General features: G+C 45.6%; 1 protein-coding gene across 1 annotated transcript in view; it reads left to right on the top strand.

The window, feature by feature from the left end:
- The window catches only part of gabbr1a (gamma-aminobutyric acid (GABA) B receptor, 1a), a gene marked incomplete at both ends in the record, with an annotated part of 191006 nt that overhangs the window by 158164 nt on the left and 9917 nt on the right, over positions 1-22925 (top strand). Inside the window, 1 exon segment of the mRNA XM_084336634.1 lies at positions 8166-8273. Coding sequence (XP_084192760.1) covers positions 8166-8273 — 108 coding nt within the window.

The following is a 22925-nucleotide window of genomic DNA, read 5'->3' as shown; positions in this document are numbered from 1 at the left end:
CCTTCATTTATTATCATCATGTGAAATGACATGTAGTGACATGTGATGGTATTCTGATCATATGTGATAACATGTGAAGGCAACCTTTCATGTGAAAATGATACATGTAAGATAAGATAAGATATTATATTCCTTTATTGATCCCCTTGGGGAAATTCAGGCATCATAGCAGCATGGGGGATGTGGGGGGGGGGGGGTGCAGGTAGTAAAAACAACACAAGCAGTGTAAACAAATAAGTCAATATAATTTACTATCTAACTAACTGAAATATACAGTATTCACAGTGTCACATAAGGTAGTGCAGGGGTGGCCAACCAGTCAGAGACTAAGAGCCACACAAATTACTGTGGTACCACAAAGAGCCACACCATATACCAGCGTTTCTCAACCTTTTTGTTCAGTCACGGCACCCTTCATGTGTTTATAGGTCTCACCCTCTGGCCTCTGAAGTTGCTAATGTCTTTTTTATTTGGGCCTCACAGGGTTAAAAGTACCCTGTGAGACCCTCGGTTGCAAAATTACAAAATCACTTTTAGCCATTTAAAATTTTTTTATTAAAAACAGTTTATTGGTCCTGTTGTTCAGCCTCACAATGCTATTTGATAGTAAATGTGTTTATATGTCCCACCCTCTGGCCTCTGAAGTTGCTAATGTCTTTTTTAATTTGGGCCTCACAGGGTTAACCTCTTAAGCCCGAGATATACCGTAAAAGTGTATATTTTCAGCATTACGTTTGTTTACCAATGATTTTAACTGTTATTAGTGAAATATAAGATTATAGAAATCTCAGGGCATTGAGTCGGAAACCGGCGCATATTGACAGGAGGAAGTGGCACAGCCAAAAGTGAGTGTAGTCTTTTGAAGGAAGAGACTCAGGGCTTTAGAATTTCGAAAAACTACCCTACCCAGCTCACACCAGCCCCTGTCAATCATCTGACTTCTGGATACATTTTTTTTATTTCTCTTATTTTTTGGGGTTATCTCCCACAAACCTGAACGTTATTGCCATAAAACAGAATGCAGTTAGTTTCTCTACCTTTCTGTGAATGTCTTGCAAAAAACGGTGTTGCAATACGATGAAAAATGGTGGAGAAATTTACATTATAAAAAAGATGGCAGATTTCAGTACTGTATCTACAAAACCTTCTGTTTAATCATCTTCCCTTTATTCATTTGCTTAGATTTTTCAGGTCTGGTAAATTTTTGCATGGTGTTATTCATAGTCAAAGATAAAAAAAATTTTTTAAATAGAATTGATATTCTCCTATTGGTTCATTACAATTTACTCAAGCCTAGTAACAGACACACTATTTCTGACACTGATCCATATATGTCTCTAGATTCAGATACCAAGAACATGCAAATGGACCATTTAAAAAAAAAAAATTAAATGTTTATTCTACGTCCTTATGGAATGAGTGACATAAAAAAAAAGTAAAAAAAAATATATATATATTATAATTTTTTTAATTTTAAAAATTTTATGGATGGAAGAGCCACACATTGACGGGCAAAGAGCCGCATGCGGCTCGCGAGCCGCGGGTTGGCCACCCCTGAGGTAGTGTTATAATTTACTGTCTAACTAACTGAAATATACAGAATTCACAGTATCACAGTATTCACATAAGGTGCAGTATGCATAAGGTAGTGTTATTGTCCTCCTTGGGTTCCTATTAGTTCTATAGTTGGATGTCTGGCAGCAGTCCCTGCCCACTGTTGTGGAGCCTGATGGCCGCTGGTATGAAGGACTGTCCGAGGCGGTTAGTTGAGTGTCGGGGGGGTATGAGTCTGTGGCTGAACGTGCTTCTCATCTTTACTAGCTCGTCGTAGAGGGGGTGGGAGGGATTCTCCAGGATAGCAGCCAGCTTCCTTCTCATCCCCCTCTCTGCCATCACCTCTATTCTGACCAGCTCGACTCCCACCACGGAGCTAGCCTTCCTCACCAGCTTGTTCAGTTTGTTGGTGTCCCTCGAGTTGATGTAGCCCCCCCAGCATGCCACAGCATAGAAGAGGACGCTGGCCACTACAGACTGGTAAAATGACTGCAGCAGTCTATTGCACACGTTGAAGGACCTGAGTCTCCTCAGGAAGAACAGCCTGCTCTGTCCCTTCCTGTAGAGGGGCCTCTGTGTTGTCCGACCAGTCCAGTTTATTGTTCAGGTGTACCCCAAGGAACTTATATGACTCCACCACCTCAACCTCCTCCCCTCGGATGGTGATGGGAATCGGGGGGGGCCTCTTCTTGCCCCTCCGGAAGTCCACCACCAGCTCCTTGGTCTTACTGGTGTTGAGTTGGAGGTGGTTGCTGTCGCTCCACCCCACAAAGCTCTCCACCAGGGCTCTATACTCCTCCTCATCATCGTCGGTGATGTAGCTTACGATGGAGGAGTTGTCAGAGAACTTCTGCAGGTGGCACCCGCTTGAGTTGCGGCAGAAGTCTCAGGTATAGAGGGTGAAGAGGAAGCACAGTGACAGCACAGTTCCTTGGGGGGCGCCGGTGTTGCTCACCAGTACCAGCTGCATCACAGAGAGCTTCTCCGCTAGCAGTGATGGCTGGATGGTGTTGAAGGCACTGGAGAAATCAAAGAACATAATCCTCACTGAGCTGCGCGGCTTCTCCAGGTGCGTGTACGCTCTGTGGAGCATATAGATGATGGCGTCCTCCACCCCGATGTTTGCCTGGTATGCAAACTGCAGGGGGTCGAGGGAGTCTTGCACCAGGGGCTTGAGGTGTTGCAGGACCAGTCTCTCAAACGTCTTCATGACGTGTGACGTCAGAGCGACTGGCCTGTAGTCGTTGAGGGTGCTGGGTCGTCCCTTCTTGAGCACCGGGACAATGCAGGAGGTCTTCCAGAGCTGGGGCACCCTCTCCAGCCTCAGGGAGAGGTTGAAGAGATGTTGGAGCGATGCTGCCAGCTGCTCCGCACATGCTTTGAGCACCCTGGGATTGGTGTTGTCCGGTCCTCTGGCCTTATTCACACTAATCTTGGAGAGCTGCCTCCTGACCTGGCTGTTAGTGATGGTCAGGGTTGGGGCTGAAACATGTGAAAGCATGTTAACTCAAATTATACATGTGAAAGCATGTCAACTCAAATTATACATGTGAAAGCATGTCAACTCAAATTATACATGTGAAAGCATGTAAACTCAAATTATACATGTGAAAGCATGTAAACTCAAATTACACACGTGAAAGCATTTAAACTCAAATTAAACATGTGAAAGCATTTAAACTCAAAGTATACATGTGAAAGCATGTAAACTCAAAGTATACATGTGAAAGCATTTAAACTCAAATTATACACATGAAAGCATTTAAACTCAAATTATACACATGAAAGCATTTAAACTCAAATTATACACACATTTAAACTCAAATTATACACATGAAAGCATTTAAACTCAAATTATACATGTGAAAGCATGTCAACTCAAAGGATACATGTGAAAGCATGTCAACTCAAAGGATACATGTGAAAGCATGTCAACTCAAATTATACATGTTAACGCATGTCAACTCAAAGTATACATGTGAAAGCATTTAAACTCAAATTATACATGTGAAAAGCATGTAAACTCAAATTATACATGTGAAAGAATTTAAGATCACATTCTAAATGTGAAAGCATGTAAACTCAAATTACACACGTGAAAGCATGTAAACTCAAATTAAACATGTGAAAGCATTTAAACTCAAAGTATACATGTGAAAAGCATTTAAACTCAAATTATACATGTGAAAGCATGTAAACTCAAATTATACATGTGAAAGCATTTAAACTCAAATTATACACATGGAAGCACAAGCATTTAAACTCAAATTATACACATGAAAGCATTTAAACTGAAATTATACATGTGAAAGCATTTATACTCAAATTATACATGTGAAAGCATGTCAACTCAAATTATACATGTGAAAGCATGGCAACTCAAATTACACATGTGAAAGCATTTAAACTCAAATTAAACATGTGAAAGCATTTAAACTCAAATTATACATGTGAAAGCATGTAAACTCAAATTATACATGTGAAAGTATGTAAACTCAAATTATACATGTAAAAGTATGTAAACTCAAATTATACACGTGAAAGCATTTAAACTCAAATTATACATGTGAAAGCATGTAAACTCAAATCAGTGAGGTGTTTAAAAAAAATGCATGTGATAACTAGCGCTGCTGCAATCATGACATTTTCTGACAATTATTGTAAACCAAAAAAAAGTACTAAATTATCTCATTTAGCTTCAATCCAACATGTGCCCAGATCGGTGAAGTTGTATGTAGCTTTGCAACGAGATGCATGTTGCTCACTCTGCTATGTTGCAACACTATAGGGAAGTGTAGTGGTTACGTCATTGCCGTTTTTCGTGTTCCACCCTCTGTCCAACGCAATGTATTTCCCCATTGCCCCTTTCTAAATCGTCTTGTTTAAAACAAATAAAGCATTAATATTTGCATGGTGTACCTTTCTGTGCGTATTCATCCACAATCTATAGCTCACTAACATTATTGTTTAAGCATTTTTGGTTGAAATAAAATTTGGCGATTTATTTTTATGATTTTATGGCAATGACGTAACCACTACACCTCCCTATAACGACAAGGGAAATGAGAGCACAGGAAACAAGCAGTAAACTTCAAAGGGTTCAGGCACACGCTGAAATGGCAGCTGACCTCCCCGTGACCCCTCCCGCACAGAGATCAAGGCTGCCGAACATCTGCATGTGGGCAATGACCTAGCAGGTGGCAGGATAGGCAATCTGACCAATTTGCAAGCATATTTACTTTTCATTTGAAATTTATTACGGAGGAGGAACAATTCGAGGGGGAAATAAAATGATGATTGTGCGGTCGCACACAGAATAATTGTGGTCGTCTCGTTGCGATCATCATCCATTATTGCGGCAGTCCTAGTGATAATGGGAGAAACATGTGATGTTGGTGTAAAATGTGAAATTGTGGCTTTTCTATGAGGAGTGGGGGAGGAAGAGAGAGAGAGAGAGAGAGAGAGAGAGAGAGAGAGAGAGAGAGAGAGAGAGAGAGAGAGAGAGAGAGAGAGAGAGAGAGAGAGAGAGAGAGAGAGAGAGAGGGAGAGACACAGAGAGAGACCAACGGCAGTGTGTGTGTACTCAGCTGATATACAAAATAAAAGTTCTTTCCCTCCTGCACTCTAAACTTTACAGGGGTTTGTTAGTAACATAAGCTGCTCAGAGGCCAGCTCTGCTCACTGCCTTTAAGTATTGTGTTGGCATGCACGCTGCCACTGATACTTGGGCATGTAGACATGCACACACACACACACACACACACACACACACACAAATCCTCATGGACACATAGGTGCACACAAGTACTGTATACAGTAGACACAGACACACACACACGTACACAAATCATCATGGACACATAGGTGCACACACATACTTTATACAGTAGACACAGACAGACACACACACACACACACAGAGAACCATTGATGCTCACGTCATCAACCCTGATTATGCATGTGAGCGCGTGTGAGTATGAGAGCAGGAGTGTAAGTGTGTGTGAGTGTGTGCGCACGCTCGCTCATTTGAGTCTCCCCTCAAAGATAGTGTGTCCTGGAGCCAGCGAGATACTGCCAGTCCACGACGTGTTGTGGGATTTTCTTCTAAGACCTAATCACAAGAATAAGAGATTAAGCCATTTATGGAATATTTATGAATATGGATGAGCATTAAAGTTCTATGCGGAAATCCAACCTTCAGGCGCTGTATTATTTGAGCCAGCGCGCAACGAATCGGGTTGACTTTCAACTCTCTTCATGACCACAGAAGGGCAATTTACCAGAGAGAGAGAGCGAGAGGAGCTCTTGTGGAAAGTATTTAAAGAAAGTTCCCTGCGTGTCAGGGAGAAAAAAACACAAAGGATCGAGGGGAGAATGGGAGCTTTTTCACATAATTGTCATGTAAGAGCCGACCAGGGCTGTGGAAAGCGTGTTTTTTTCCCTCCCCTCCACCTCCACCTCCACCACCTTCCACCTCCTTAAGTCGTTGCACGGTTCAATGGTTGTTGCCATGTCGGGGGTGTCTGGTAGTTAAGCCAGTAGCATGAATAAAGGAATGGATGGAGAGAGAGAGAGAGAGAGCACGAGAGGGAGAGTGAGAGAGAGAGTGAGAGAGATAGAGAGCAGAGAGAGTACAGAGAGAGAGCAGAGAGATAGCACACAGAGAGAGAGAGAAAGAGAGAGATCTAGGGATTTGTTGCCCGTGTCCATTTCTGGACACATTTTCCTCTAATGTGTCATTGTGGCATTGGGAATATGGGGATACAATATTCAGTGTAGGCAGAAAACGAAATCTGTGTGCACAAAATGATGCTGATTCAAATGCTTCAGTCCAATTGAATTGCTGCCACAGATGTAGATGCTGCAGCTTTGTCTGTGTAGAGTGAAACACACACACACACACGCATACATTTTCATACACATACACACATACAGTACATACATGCGCGCATGCACACACGCACACAAATGCGTGCACAAGAACACATACGCAGAACCATACACACTATACTCATAGCATACACCAGTAACTCGACCACCACCCCACCCTCCCCCCAACACACACACACACACACACACACACACACACACACACACACACACACACACTAGGGAGGCCGATGCGATGCGCATCTCGATACGGTGCCAACGATACGATACAGTAACGATACATTTGAAGCACCGGGCGATGCGATGCGATACGTTTCACCCCTGTTGGGATACGATACGATTTGATTCAACATAATGCGATTCGGGGCGATGCGATGCGATTCAACACGATGCAAAATAATGATAAAATGTTATGGTATGACAGAGGATTTGGTTGTATTCCTTATATGCAGCTTATATTATTATTAAAAATTTAATAATCTACTGTAAGACAATTTATATAAAAACTCTTGGGTGCCTAAGACTTTTGCACAGTACTGTGTTTTCTATCCACTTTAGCTAAAAACACACACACACACACACACAATGTATATACACACTACTGTGAGACAATAATAATCACACACAAAGGAATAATGGCTTATAGCAGACTTAATGATTTTATAATATTTCAGATAATGAAATTAAATGTTTATCATCAACTATCCAGTTAGTATTTATATTGCAACGTTTGGCCACTTTAAATCATTGAACGTAGAGAGAGAGAGAGAGAGAGAGAGAGAGAGAGAGAGAGAGAGAGAGAGAGAGAGAGAGAGAGAGCGAGTTTGAGTTTGAGCGTTCTGATGCTCCGTAGCTAACCACACCATGATGGCATTTTGTCAACAACACAGTTTGAACCTGGAGGAAGCGATATAAAGAAACGAATTGCCAATAAATGTGAAGTTATCTTTTAACCTGTTGTCAAGCGTCGTCAATATACCCCCCCCCCCCATTTCCTCACTAATGGAACTGGTGTTGCAGAGTCACGTTAGTTAGTTAGATACTGTAGTTTAGCATTAGCTGAACGGCTAACTGGCTAACATTAGCCAGCGGCTACTAACGTTAGCCAGTTGATCAATTCAATTCATGTCTCATCCTCGACTTCCACTGTTTGTTGATAACTGTGACGTGGCTCTCGCCTTCTGTAGTAGCGAAGCAAAGATAGTATCTGCTGTGTGCAGTCAGTGCACTGCTGACAGAAGTGGATGAGAGGAAATTATATGAATGAATCGGTTTTGACCGATGCAAAGACGCTAACAACAGATGCATCGCGAGTTCAACCTGAATTCTAGCCGATGCGCACTTATTCCACCGGTGCACTCGCATCGTGAAAGTTTATGCCGGTGCACTGATGCGAATCGGTGAATCTTAACATCACTAACACACACACACACGCACGCACACACACACACACACACACACACACACACACACACACACACACACACACACACACACACACACACACACACACACACACACACACACACACATACACACACACACACACACACACACACACACACACACACACACACAAAGACGCCTGTTGAATAATCAGCTCTGGGCCATTTGTCTTTGTCTTTGCTTGTCTTACAATGACCTTGAATAATGATTGCTGTTATTGTTGTGTCTGTCATGTATCTGCTTTGTCCTCCTCCTCTTCCTTCTCCTCCCGGCAGCACTTGGAGCCATGGAAACTCTATGCAACAGTTGGAGTGCTGCTGGCCATCGACTTCCTGTCCTTGATGATCTGGCAGATAGTGGACCCTCTGCACATCACCGTGGAGGTATGACTGAAAGGGAAGAGATACTAATTCACACAGAGCTCAGGAAGTAGAGCGGTCGTCTGGGAATCGGAAGGTGTCCTTGAGCAAGACACTTAACCCCTAATTGCTCCTGATGAGCAGGTTGGCACCTTGCATGGTTGCCTCTGCCATCGGTGTGTGAATGTGAGGAACAAAATTGTAAAGCGCTTTGGATAAAAGCGCTATAATACAGTGTTAATTTAGTCAACGAAAATGATGACTAAATATGGTCGTCAACGAAGCTTTTTCCCCTGACGAAAACGAGACGAGACACCACGTTAACCCATTCTCTGCCACCACTTTGATCATCCTAAACCATTCTCTGCCAGCGCTATTTGTCTATGGAGATGTTCACCTTTTTTGCAGGGCTATAACTTTTTAAATTGTATTGCTAAATTGACATTAATAATTCCGTGACCGACGTTAAATGATTTATGTAGTATGGGTGATATATTGATCAGAGCAGTTTGTATCGAAAATGATAAAGAAAAACGCTGAAACTCACGTCCGTCTCCTCGTACCGTTGGGCGATGAGAGTGGAACAAACAGATCCCAGTTATGTGGTGGGGATCGAGGCGATCCAGTTCCGGTTTGTATAATACTAATATACGCCCAAATCATGTTGTTTATTGAGTTATGGCAACGATCCATATCCACGGTGTGTGGATTGAGTCCCGGGACGATAAACAGCGATATTGGCAGACAATGCATGGCGGGCAATAACGCTGAACAGCGATTTTGGCGGGTAATGGGTTAATGCATTGTTTCTCAAAGTGTGGGGCAGAGGCATGACAGTTGCCTTGAGATTTAAAAATATTTTCTTTTCTTTTTTTTTGGATTACAGAAAATTATCACTAAAGTGCTATCTGTTGCAGCTGCACTGTTCTCCATGAAAATACCATATTTGGATAAGTTTGACCATTTCTCAATCTGAAAATCATTATTTAATAAAACACAGAAAAGGATCACCAAGTTACTCTGGATAAAAAAAAACTTTACAGACAACATTGAGACAAAGCTTCCTGACACATCTCCATCCAAACTCTTGGAAGAACTCATTGAAATCTCATCTGATACCACCTGGAGAGCTAGTTTCAGAGTGTGGTGCTGAGTACCAAGTATCTCATGATGCAGCAGTTAAGGTGTTGATACCATTCAGCACCACATATCTGTGTGAAGCTGGCTTTTCATCCATGACAGCTCTGAAAACGAAATATAGGGCCAAGTTGAGCCTTGAGGATGACATGCGTGTTGCCTTGTCAAAGACTGACAGCAATAAAGACTGTTTGCTTATTTCCTATGTTCGCTTTGTAAATTCCCAGTCACTGAGTGAAGATCTGCTGTTTTGCAAATATGTCAAAAACAGAGCGACAGCTGATGAGTGTGGTGTTATGTTAATGTGTGTGCGCGATACGCGAAGGTACAGGCCACCGTACTGGGGGTCAGGGAGAGTTCGGGAGGAACCTAGGATGCACACCCGTGTAACGTAGCGAGGCTAAGCTAATAAACATACTTACAACCAAAGCAGAGGACTCACGTATTTGTTACCGTGCAAAGTAACACGACATGGTGTCAGAAGTCCTGCTAGAGTTGTGTGTGAGTTCGGTCGGACATTAAAGTGCCATTTGAGACTCGTTTATGACGAAGAAAAGCAGAAGGAGAAAGAAAAAGATGGTGGATAACGCTAATAACCCTGTAGCTCCGGTAGCGGCTGCGGTTTCAAGTGCTACGTTTAGCATCCAGCCTCCTGAGTCCTTCGACTTCTCAAAGCCGCAAGAGTGGGCCATGTGGATACGCAGGTTCGAAAGATTTCGCCTGGCAAGTAACCTAAATGCTAGCTCGGAAGAGAATCAAGTCAACACGCTAATATATTGTATGGGCGATGAGGCGGACGATATTTTACGTGGACTGAATCTGGCTGTTGATCTACGACGTACGTACCAAGGAGTGCGGGATGGATTGCAAGGTTTCTTCGTGGTCAAGAAGAACGTGATATATGAACGAGCCAAGTTTAACATGCGCAAACAGGGAGAAGGTGAAACAGTCGATTCCTTTGTGACGTCATTGTACGCGCTGGCGGAGCATTGTACATACGGTGTGTTGCATAATGAACTTATACGTGACAGGCTTGTCGTCGGTCTGATGGATAAGCGGCTGTCAGAACGCATGCAGCTGGACCCAGACTTAACCTTGGAGAGGGCATTGAACATGGCGAGGCAGAGTGAGGAGGTGAAACGACAGCAATCCTCTCTGCGAGGGGATACCAGGACAGAGGCAAGTGACATTAAATCGGTGGACAGGGTGTTTAAGAGCAGTAGCAAGAACTATGCTAAGAACAGCCCCCAACAGGCTAACAGCTACACAGCCAAACCACTCAGTACCCAGTACCCGAGGGGGAGAAGTGTCCAGTGTCATAAATGTGGCAGTTCTCAGCTCCACCCACAGCGCGATTGCCCTGCTAACGAGGTGAAGTGCCATTCATGTGGGAAGATGGGCCATTATAAACGTGTGTGTAAATCTTCCAAAAATGTACATGAGGTTGAAGAAGACTATTCCTGCTCCTGTGATGGGGAGGAGGAGCACATGTTCTTGGGCAGCATCACAACTGATGGGGAGCCATGGATGGTCGACATAGACATCAATGGCAGATGTGTGCCATTCAAAATAGACACTGGCGCTGATGTTACTGTGATGCCTCACACTGTATTCAGAGAGATATACAAACACAAGAATCCACCTACCCTGCAGAAAGCGACAAAACCACTGATGGGACCTGGGAGGAGTCCACTAGATGTTGTGGGCGTCGCCAAGCTGTTGCTGAGGAGAGGAGAGAGAGAGGTGTTGGAGGATGTGTACGTAGCGTTGCTGGGGAGACCTGCTATCAGCAAGATGGAGCTTGTGGCACGTCTAGACAGTATAACGATGGAGACGCTCAAGACGACCTACCCAAAGATATGCAGTGGTCTCGGGGAGATGAAACAGCCGTATGCAATCAGGCTGAAACCGGGGGCTCAACCATTCTCACTGAAGACGCCCAGAAGGATTCCATTGCCACTGATGGACAAAGTCAAGCAAGAACTGTCCCGCATGGAAAGCCTCGGAGTGATCAGCCGGATCGAAGAGCCAACCGACTGGTGCGCTGGCATGGTAGTGGTCCCTAAGAAGAAGACAGAGGAGGTACGCATATGTGTCGATCTCACAAACCTCAATGAGTCAGTGTGCCGGGAGAAATACACCCTGCCAACAGTCGAGGAAACACTGGGAATGCTGGCCGGAGCCAGGATATTCAGCAAGTTAGACGCGAACATGGGATTTTGGCAAATACCCCTGACTGAGGAGTCGTCAAAGTATACAACTTTCATCACGCCGTTTGGTCGTTACCACTTCAATCGCCTACCTTTCGGCATCGCCTCCGCCCCAGAACACTTCCAAAACAGAATGGTGACTGAGGTCACAGAGGGGCTGGAGGGTGTCGTCTGCCACATGGATGATGTGCTGGTGTGGGGCCGATCACAGGAGGAGCATGACGCTCGTCTGCATGTCGTGCTGGGGAGGATCGAGAAAGCAGGAATCACCCTGAACACAGGCAAGTGCGACCTGTCAAAGGAAGAGGTGACCTTTCTAGGCCATGTGATCTCCAGCAGTGGCATTAACCCCCGACCCGACTAAGACGGATGCCGTGAGGAGGATGGAGGAGCCGACAAATGTCAGTGAGCTGAGAAGCTTTCTCGGCATGGTAAACCAGCTGGGGAAGTTTATCCCGCGGCTGGCGGAGAGAGACAAGGCCCTGCGAGACCTTCTGTCAAAGAAGAACTGCTGGCTGTGGGGCATCGAGCAGGCCAAAGCCTTTCAAGATTTAAAAGATGCACTAATATCTCCACCAGTGTTGGCCATGTACGATAACCACAGGGAGTGCAAGGTCTCAGCGGACGCGTCGTCGTACGGCTTGGGGAGTGTGCTTCTCCAAAAATGGGATGGAGTGTGGAGACCAGTAGCCTATGTGTCGCGGTCTCTCACACAGACTGAGCAGAGATACGCACAGGTTGAGAAGGAGGCCCTGGGCTTGACCTGGGCTTGTGAGAGGTTTAGAAATTTTCTCATCGGCAGACGCTTCCAGCTGGAGACGGACCACAAGCCTCTCCTGAGTCTCCTGGGGTCTCAGGCGTTGGATGATCTCCCTCCACGGATTCTGCGCTTCCGGATGCGCCTGATGCGCTATTCCTATTCCATTGCCCATGTGCCAGGGAAGAGCCTGTGGACTGCTGATACGCTCTCACGTGCTCCTGTGAAGAGGAGAGAGACACCTGAGGAGGAGGAGTTATTTGAGAATACAAATATCTATGTGGACATGGTAATAGAGAACCTGCCAGCAAGCACTGCCTACCTGGACGAGCTGAGAGAGCAGTTGGAGGGGGACAGTGTGTGCGCACAGGTGAAGCAGCGGTGTGCAGAGGGATGGCCGGCACACAACAGTGAACCGGCTCTCAGGCTGTACTGGGCGGAACAGGCGTCACTCACAGTAGAGGATGGACTGTTGCTGAGGGGAAGCAGGCTTGTAATCCCTTCAACAATGAGAAACGACGTGCTTGCCAGGCTGCATGAAGGCCACCAGGGGGTGGTAAAGTGCAGGGAGCGAGCACGGCAGTCTGTATGGTGGCCCGGGCTCAGCCAGCAGCTGAATGAGCTGGTCCTCAACTGCCGAACATGCTGCAAAGAGAGAGAGAACCAAAGGGAGCCCCTGATGCCATCTCAATACCCGGGGCGACCGTGGCAGAAGTTGGGAGCAGACCTGTTCATGCTGGAGAGCAAGACTTACCTGCTGGTCGTGGATTATGCATCAAGGTACGTGGAGATCGCTCTGCTGACTCCCACAAAATCAACAGACGTCATCCACCACTTGAAGTCAATCTTCGCATGCCATGGTATCCCGGAGGAACTGGTGACGGATAACGGGCCGCAATTCTCCGGAATGGCCTTTGCAGCGTTTGCGACATCATATGGGTTTCGCCATGTCACAAGCAGCCCGAGATATCCCCAGAGTAATGGGGAGGCAGAACGTGCTGTCAAGACAATAAAAGGCCTCCTGAAGAAGGCAGCCGACCCATACCGTGCTCTGCTGGCATACAGAGCCACCCCGTTGCATAACGGATACAGTCCAGCCCAGCTCCTTATGGGGAGGAGACTCCGCACGACGGTGCCAACGCTTCCTGCTCTACTGGTCCCTACTCTTCCTGACAGTAAGGCAGTGGTTCAGAAGGAGGAGGAGAGGAGAATGAGAGATGCACAAAGCTACAACCGGCGTCATCGTACGCGAAGTCTCGACAGGCTCACTCCAGGAAAGGAGGTGTGGGTCACAGATCAAAGTGCAACTGGAGTTGTGGTCAGCAGTCACCCCACTCCACGTTCGTACATCATAGATGGACCCCATGGAACATTAAGGCGAAACCGTCGCCATCTCGTAGCGGCACGGTGGTGTAGTGGTTAACACTGTCGCCTCACAGCAAGAAGGTCCAGGGTTCGAATCCCGCTTGGGGACTAGGTTTCCATGATGCCAGTTACCCAGGTGGGGTATCTCCCAGGCCTTTCTGTGTGGAGTTTGCATGTTCTCCCCGTGCTCGCAAGGGTTTCCCCCCCCGATAAGATAAACCCAATGGAAAAACATGCACAACAACAAGATCGCTAACGCTGTGGCGTCCTTGACGAAGACGGACAGGAGCACTTGGATTGGTCCCCTGGCGCGGCTCACGTGGCGCCTGTCTGCTCCCGGCTGCCCTTGGGGGGGAAGGACGACGGGATGGGTTAATCGCAGATACGCATTGTATGCATGGTTCGCATGTGTGCCAAATGATGACCTCGGAGCAGGTCCTAAATTATTATTATTATTATTATTATCTCGTCCCCATGGAGCCCTCACCGGAGCAGAGTGCAGCAGAACCTACGGAGCAGGAGGTCCTGGAACCACCAGCTACTCCCAGAACCAGGTCTGGGAGATGTGTGGTGAAACCAACTAGGTTGGACTTGTAAGAGACAGTAGAGAGAGAGAGAGTAAAGAAAAGTGACATTCATGCGATAGAATGATAGAGGTTTATGTTAAGATAAGACATTGTTTCATATATATATATATTATTCGTTTAGATATACATTTCGAAAGAAAGCAATTGCTATGTTTAATATAACCCATGGTTTATATGGTGTTAAAGAAATTGTTTAGATCAGTTCAGATGAACAGACCTTTTAGATATAGAGGCAGAATAATCCTCTAAGGTCTGGGGAATCAATGGCAGTCTACCCATTGATTCTAGAAAGGGAGATGTGGTGTTATGTTAATGTGTGTGCGCGATACGCGAAGGTACAGGCCACCGTACTGGGGGTCAGGGAGAGTTCGGGAGGAACCTAGGATGCACACCCGTGTAACGTAGCGAGGCTAAGCTAATAAACATACTTACAACCAAAGCAGAGGACTCACGTATTTGTTACCGTGCAAAGTAACACGACAATGAGCTCTTCAAAATTATTGACAGTTACCTGACAGAACATGGACTGAAATGGGAGAACTGTGTGGGCTTTTGCTCTGACGGTGCACAGGCCATGGCAGGGAAAAGGAGGGGGCTACAGGCGCTCATCAAGGGGGTCTCTCCAAAGGCGCAATGGACGCACTGTAAATTCACAGAGAGGCGCCAGCGTCAAGACAGCTTAGCCCTGAGCTGAATGAGGTTTTGACAGAAGTTATAAACGTGGTAAATTTCATCAAAACCCGACCCCTAAAAGCGCGCCTGTTCTCTGCGCTGTGTGAGGAGATGGGAGCTGACCATTCTGCAGTGCTGTTTCACAGCGAGGCAAGGTGGCTCTCGCGAGGGAAGGTGTTGTCAATTTGAAAGGTCACGATATTGGTGTTATTTCAATCAATTTAAACATGGCCCATTTCATGACTATTTTGTTGGGGCGAGGGGGGGGGGGGGGCCAAAATATTTTGGTCCGCTAAAGGGGGGCCTGACAGAAAAAGTTTGAGAAGCACTGGGTTAATGTGACACTAACGTGATGAAATTATTCATGCAATGTCGTTGACTAAAAACGACGACACAAAATGTAGTTTGCAAAATAAAATCTTGCTAAACGTTTATTCAACTTCAACTTCAACACTGTTTACTTGCTACTTGCTAGCTAACAGGAACTCGTTTGCAGACAGGAAAGTAACACACATAATTGTCCGTGCGGAACCCTTATCCCCAACACATCGTTCCGTGGGTGAATTATTGTAATGTTCTGGGGATTTGTGTGTCGCTGTAGTTGTATGGTCTTAGGGGCACCACTGTTATGCTGGGGGTGTTGTTTCCCCCCGGGAGATATGGGAGGACGGAGCGGATGTTACGTTGTTGTTGTGAAGCTAGCGTATTAGCAGGTAGCTGTGTTGTGTATAAGAAGGGAAGTATCAACTTGTAAAACCCCATATTGAGCTGGAAATAAAGCACCATACAGAAAAGGAAACTCTCCTCTTTCTTCCCTACATTACTGCATGACGGATCGCTACATTATGTTGATCCTCCACAATAGAACACATTAAATAGCTTACATAAGTCTAACCAGCTAGCACTAACGTTAGCTTTATTTGTTTCGAAAAAGCTCACGCCAACTTATGAGGCTGTAACTGAGTGGCGAGACTAAACAAAAAAGACTAAATCGAAACTAAACAAAAAAGACTCAAACGAAAATGCTCAGACCTGTAGTTGACTAAAACTTGACTAAATTAAAAATAGATAAAGGTGACTAAATATGACGAAAACGAAAATGTTAAATAGCTGACGAAATTAACACTGGCCATTTATAATTTTATGAGAGACACAGCCGCTTGTCGTTTTTGTGTTTCTTTTTTTGGGGGGGTGGGGGGGGGGGGGGGGGGGGGCAGGACTGTGGTTCATCTTAAAGATCCCCTCCACACGTCACCAGCTCCAGTGCATTCTCATAGTGGGGGGTGTAATGAAATTGCAGCATCCAGTCATTTAGTGTGAGCAATGCGACTCTTAAAGGAAAACTCCAACATTTTGGGAAATTAGCTTATTTGCCATCTACCCTGGAGTTAGACAAGTAGTAGCAGTAGGAGTAGGAAGACGTTGGGAACTAGGCTAATGGAGGAACCTACTTCCAGTGACTGACGCTAAGCTAGGCTAACGGTGCGCGTCTTCCTACTCCTACTGCATGCACAGAGAAGAAAAAGGTATGTATTAAAGGTATTTCGATACAATAGACCATGTTATCCTCATTGACCGTCTTCACCAGCCAGTTGGTGTCAGTGGCACAGCCCTATCATGGTTCACCTCCTACCTCAGTGATAGAAGCTTCTCCGTTAACATCGGAAACTGCTCCTCCCCCTCTGCCTCTCTCTCTTGCGGGGTTCCACAAGGCTCCATCCTTGGCCCTATCCTATTCTCCCTATACATGCTGCCCCTTGGTCTGATAATTAAAAAACACAACATCTCTTTCCATTTTTATGCTGACGACACTCAGGTCTATCTCCCCATGAAACCCAACAATATAAACAATCTTGACAGTCTTCGTTCCTGCCTAGACGACATGTTTAAAGGAAGCGCCAGTGACGTCAGCGAGTACGCTGATACCGTTGTGAGTTACATAACAACAGTAGCTGACGGTATTGTCCTAAAAAAAAAAGGCGTGGGTTTTCCCAAACCAGAAACCTTGGGTGGACAGCACTATTAGAGCAGCCCTGAACTCTCGCACCACGGCTTATAACCTGGGCAGAGAGTCAGGAAATATGGAAGAGTACAAGGCTTCAGTCTACACTCTGCGCAAGGCTATTAAACTTGCTAAGAGGACATATGCTGAGAAACTGGAGACACAAATGGCACAAAACGACACAAGAGGCTTGTGGAGGGGACTGAAGACAATAACTGACTACAAAGTCAGCGCCCCCTCAATGGGGAGCGACGACGCCTCTCTCGCGGACAAACTCAACTCCTTCTACGCTCGGTTCGGTGTAGACAGTGTCGCCGCTAGCCCTCTGGCTAGTGACGTCACTGGCGCACCGGCTGTTGTGGAGGGGGGGGGGGGCAACCGCGGGGGGGCGGGGGCGCTCTCTCGTTGTCGGAACACAGTGTGAGAAGAGCATTTATGCAGGTGAACACCAGGAAGGCTGCTGGCCCAGATGGTATAACAGGACGCATACTTAAGTCCTGTGCAAACCAGCTTGCCCCGGTGTTCACCGCCATATTTAATCAATCCCTGGCGGAGTCAGTGGTCCCTGCCTGCTTCAAGATGTCTACCATCATCCCTGTACCGAAGAAACCCTCCCCAACATGTCCAAATGACTACAGACCGGTGGCACTCACCTCTGTGGTCATGAAATGTTTCGAGAGGCTGGTCAAGGACCACATTTGTGCCTCCCTCCCCAGTGATATGGACCCTATGCAATTTGCATACAGGACAAACAGGTCCACTGACGACGCGGTCTCCCAGGTACTGCACAGCACTCTCTCCCACCTTGATCGTCAGAAGGGGGGCTATGTGAGACTGTTGTTCATTGACTACAGCTCAGCGTTCAACACCATAGTCCCCACCAGACTGGTGGACAAGCTGATCGAGCTAGGTCTGAGCTCCGCCCTGAGCGCCTGGGTACTGGACTTTCTGAGTGAAAGACCCCAGGCGGTCAGGGTGGGGGGTCAGACCTCCAACACCATCACCCTGAGCATCGGGTCCCCCCAGGGCTGTGTTCTAAGCCCCCTGCTGTACTCACTCTACACACACGATTGTGTGGCCAAGTTCAGCTCCAACTCCATAGTGAAGTTCGCAGACGACACGGTGGTGGTGGGGCTGATCTCGGATAACGACGAGAAGGCCTACCGGGAGGAGGTTGAGGTACTGGAACGTTGGTGCCAGGACAACAGCCTGCTCCTGAACATTGGTAAAACCAAGGAGCTGATCGTGGATTATAGGAGAGGACAGCAGGAGACACACACACCACTGATGATTAACGGGGCTACCGTGGACAGGGTGAGCAGCTTCAAGTACCTGGGGGTCCACATCTCAGAGGATCTGACATGGTCAACACACATAGACACAGTAGTAAAGAAAGCGAAGCAGCGCCTCTACCACCTGAGACAGTTAAGGAAGTTCAGACTATCGGGGAAGATACTCCAGTCCTTCTACTCAGGAGCTGTAGAGAGCATCTTGACCGGAAACATCACTGCCTGGTATGGAAACAGCACGGCACAGGACAAGAAGGCCCTACAGAGAGTGGTGCGCTCAGCCGAGCGTACCACGGGTATTGCGCTACCTACACTGCAGGTTCTATACAACAAGAGGTGCAAATCCAGAGCCTGCAGAATAATGAAAGACCCCCACCACCCCAATAACAGCCTGTTCCAGCTGCTGAGGTCAGGCAGACGCCTGCGAACCCCAGCTACTAGGACGGAGAGGCTTAGGCTCAGCTTCTTCCCCCAGGCCATCAGAGCCTTGAACAATGAACATTGAGAGCCACAGAAACTGAACTATCCACACACAAGCACACACACGACACGCACGCTGAGCACGCTCACACACTAGCAGCCACTTTAACACTCATGCCGCACACACGCACACTTATGGCCAAGAGGAAAGGCCACTTTAAATTAGTATAACAACAGGAACAGTGTATTGCACTACTAAAGCTACCTAGCATGTCCTATATGCTCTGTAAATACTATGTACAGATACCGTTTTTTTTATTGGATTCTATTATATGTTGTACCACTGTATTTTTATTGGATTCTATTATATGTTGTACCACTGTATTGCACATCGTCGCGGGCAAGACCACCCGCATTTCATTGTATACTTGTATGCCGTGACAATTAAAACTCTTGACTTGACTTGACTTGAATGCTGGATGGCACACAATTTTCTACAGCTCAATCAGTCAAAATGTGAAATCCTCCTTTTCGGCCCTCCGAACCAAACCAGTGTCATTGCCAGCAGCCTGGGTAACCTGTCTCCCCTAGTCAAGCCCTTTGTTAAAAACCTGGGCGTGCTCTTCGACCCAGAGTTTTCCTTCAATAGGCAGGTAAACTCGGTGGTGAAGGGGTGCTTTTTCCAGCTCCGGTCCATAGCCAAGATCAAGGCCATTCTCTCCCCCTCAGACCTGGAGAGAGTAATTCACGCCTTCATATCCTCACGCTTAGACTACTGTAACTCCCTGTACCTGGGGCTAAATAAATCCACCATAGCCCGTCTACAACTCCCCCAAAACGCTGCCGCTAGACTGCTCACAGGTACCCAGAAGAGAGCTCACATCACCCCTGTACTTGCCTCCCTCCACTGGCTCCCGGTGCGCTTTAGAATAGACTTCAAGGTCCTCTTATTGGTCTATAAAGCCCTAAATGGTAAAGCCCCTGCTTACCTAGCAGACCTCCTCACCCCCTATACCAACGCCAGGGCCCTCAGATCGGCTGATAAGGGTCTCCTAACCACTCGTAGGTCAAACTTCAAGTCTAGGGGGGGACGTGCTTTTGCGGTCGCAGCCCCTGACCTCTGGAACAACATCCCCATGTCCATTAAATCTGCCCCCTCCATCGAGTCTTTTAAATCAAAACTCAAAACCCACCTATATCGCCTGGCCTTCCCTGACTCACTTTGACTCTTGCCGTACTTGTTTACGTGTTGTTCTGTTTTTCCTTTGTCTATCCGTTGATTTTATTTTATTTTCTGTTTATTTTATACTTTTCTTTGTACTTAGCTTAGCTATGTGAAGCACTTTGGTTGACAAGCGTCATGTTTAAACGTGCTATACAAATACATTTGATTGATTGATGTAACACTCCAACATTTTGGGAACCCTGGAGTTAGACAAGAAGATGCATACCATTTTCTTCTCTGTGCATGCAGTAGGAGTAGGAAGATGTTGGGAACTAGGCTAATGGAGGAACCTACTTCCAGTGACTGACGCTAAGCTAGGCTAACGGTGCGCGTCTTCCTACTCCTACTGCATGCACAGAGAAGAAAAAAGGTATGTATCTTCTTGTCTAACTCCAGGGTAGATGGCAAATAAGCTAATTTCCCAAAATGTTGGAGTTTTCCTTTAAGTCAAGTCAAGTCAAGTCAGTTTTATTTATATAGCACATTTACAAATGACTAACAGCCAAACCAAAGTGCTTTACAACATGATAAAAACACATACAATGCAATAAAATACACTAAAATTACAGAAAAAGGTAAAGTACAGTACATATAAGAAAGCAGTGGAGGCTGCTGACAAAATTTTTAGGTGAAGCACAAATTATTATATTATATATTAAATAATATTTTTTAACAACGCTGCAACACCCCCATTTCCCCCAGGTGTCAGGCTCCTCATTCGCTTCCATTCATTTTGGGGACCATGTTTAAATATCATCCTTCTGAAGTATAAACAAACTATACTGCTGTGACGATTTCAATAAAACAGACCTTTCTGAGTCAATGGTATGCAGTGGTGTTGCGCAATATGTCGGGGCCCCCCCGCAGGGCAGACCACTCCCCTAAATCAAACCAAGCAGACCATGGCTCGGCGGCCCGATCAAACCAAGCAGACCATGGCTCGGCGGCCCGATCAAACCAAGCAGACCATGGCTCGGCGGCCCGATCAAACCAAGCAGACCATGTACAGTATACAGTGGCTAATATACTATCAATACTACTATTGAATATACATACACTATTCATTTAATTTACACTATACATTTCATCAAACCAGCATGTCATGTCTCCCTTAACTGTCGGTGAAAAGAGGGAGAACTACAATGACCAGAATGCCTGGCAATGTTTACTTCCTCCTCCACAGAGGCACTAGTCACTAGATCAGTGCAACGTACGCTAGCCTAGCCACAAGCTAGCGGCAAACATTCATTCATTTAGGCAGCACCACTAACACAGTGCACATGCAAATATTATCTGCAGGCTGCATTAGCAGCCAGCAGCCAACGTGATACATTACATTGTGTTTATATGTGACATAGCCAAGTTAACAACGTTTCATTCCCTTATTCAAGTCTCAAAACATTTCGACTAGCTAACGTTAGCCATTAGCAAAGAACGCTAGCCTAGCCACAAGCTAGCGGCAACATTCATTCATTTACACTAACACAGTGCACATGCAAATATTATCTGCAGGCTGCATTAGCAGCCAGCAGCCAACATGATACATTACATTGTGTTTATATGTGACATAGCCAAGTTAACAACGTTGCAATCCCTTAATTAAGTCTCTAAACAATTCGGCTAGCTAACGTTAGCCATTAGCAAAGAACGCTAGCCTAGCCACAAGCTAGCGGCAACATTCATTCATTTACACTAACACAGTGCACATGCAAATATTATCTGCAGGCTGCATTAGCAGCCAGCAGCCAACGTGATACATTACATTGTGTTTATGTGTGACATAGCCAAGTTAACAACGTTGCAATCCCTTAATCAAGTCTACTACAAGTATGTATTGTTCTCTAAACAGTTAGCTAACGTTAGCATCCAGGCTAATCAGGCTTTCGTTTTACAAACACTACAACTTACTTTTTTCTGATCCAGGTGCATAAGTCCACTTCTTCATGTTGCTCAGTTGCTGGTTTATACTTCGGTCCTAATGTTGGCGCAAAGTTTAATTTAGCCTACTGTGTGTTGTTACAGCTGTACTGTAAACTACTAGCTACAAGTTAGCTTGCCTTCACTGTCCAAGATGGCACGTTCACGTCAACTACAACTACACTAGTCTTCAACTGAGATAAAAAAAAAAGATATATCATCCAGTGCACAACAATAAGTGAACAAGTGAATAAAGATCTTAAAATATGAATGATTATATTAATAAATTAATAAATTAATGTTCTTCTTCAGGCAAAATGCACACATGAGATGATGGAACACAACTTTGACTAGAACACTGACGCCAGCCCAGCTGCAGTTCTGCATGTATTTTACCAGGCAGACTCTGATTGGATTTGCAAGGCTGTCCGTGTATTGGATGTCAAGGGCTGTCAATCATTAAATCCTCCATTCAATGGCAAGAGTTTAACTGCACAGTCCGTGCTTAGATGAAGTTAATAGCCTATTTTGATTGGCTGTTATTTATTATTTATTTAACAATGGGTCAACCTGTGCAGATATTCTGCACGAATAATTACTGCAGGCAATACTGCAGTGCAGGCCTGCTCAGAGCTGTCAATTTTGGTCATTTTTGAAAGAAAAAAAATTCACTGGCATTTTTTTTACAGAGGAAAACATTTATAATAAAAAGATAATAATAATAATAAAAATAAATATATATATATATATATATATATATAGGTATATGTAAATTAATAATAATTATGAATTATGAGTGAATTTGTATTTCACGTGTTGTCATAGAGAAACCTCCACAAGGGCAAAGTGCAATATAAAAATAGACAGGAAAATTGGATAAAAAGTCCAGGGTGACAGCGGACGTCATGTGTAAATGCTAGGCTAGCTCTGGTCAAAGGCCAGGGAGAAGAGGTGTGTTTTGAGCAAGGATTTGAAAACCTCTAGGCTCTGGGCAGATCTTATGTGGGGGAGGCTGTTCCAGAGCCGGGGGGCAGCAGCAGCAAAGGCTCTATCTCCCCTAGTTTTAAACCTGTCCTAGGCACCTCCAGCAGCAGC

This window comes from Notolepis coatsorum (assembly GCF_963971535.1).
Source record: "Notolepis coatsorum genome assembly, chromosome: 19".
In the NCBI taxonomy this organism is placed as follows: Eukaryota; Metazoa; Chordata; class Actinopteri; order Aulopiformes; family Paralepididae; genus Notolepis; species Notolepis coatsorum.
The sequence above is the reverse complement of the archived record's forward strand: the minus strand, read 5'-3'. Positions and strand labels throughout refer to the sequence as shown.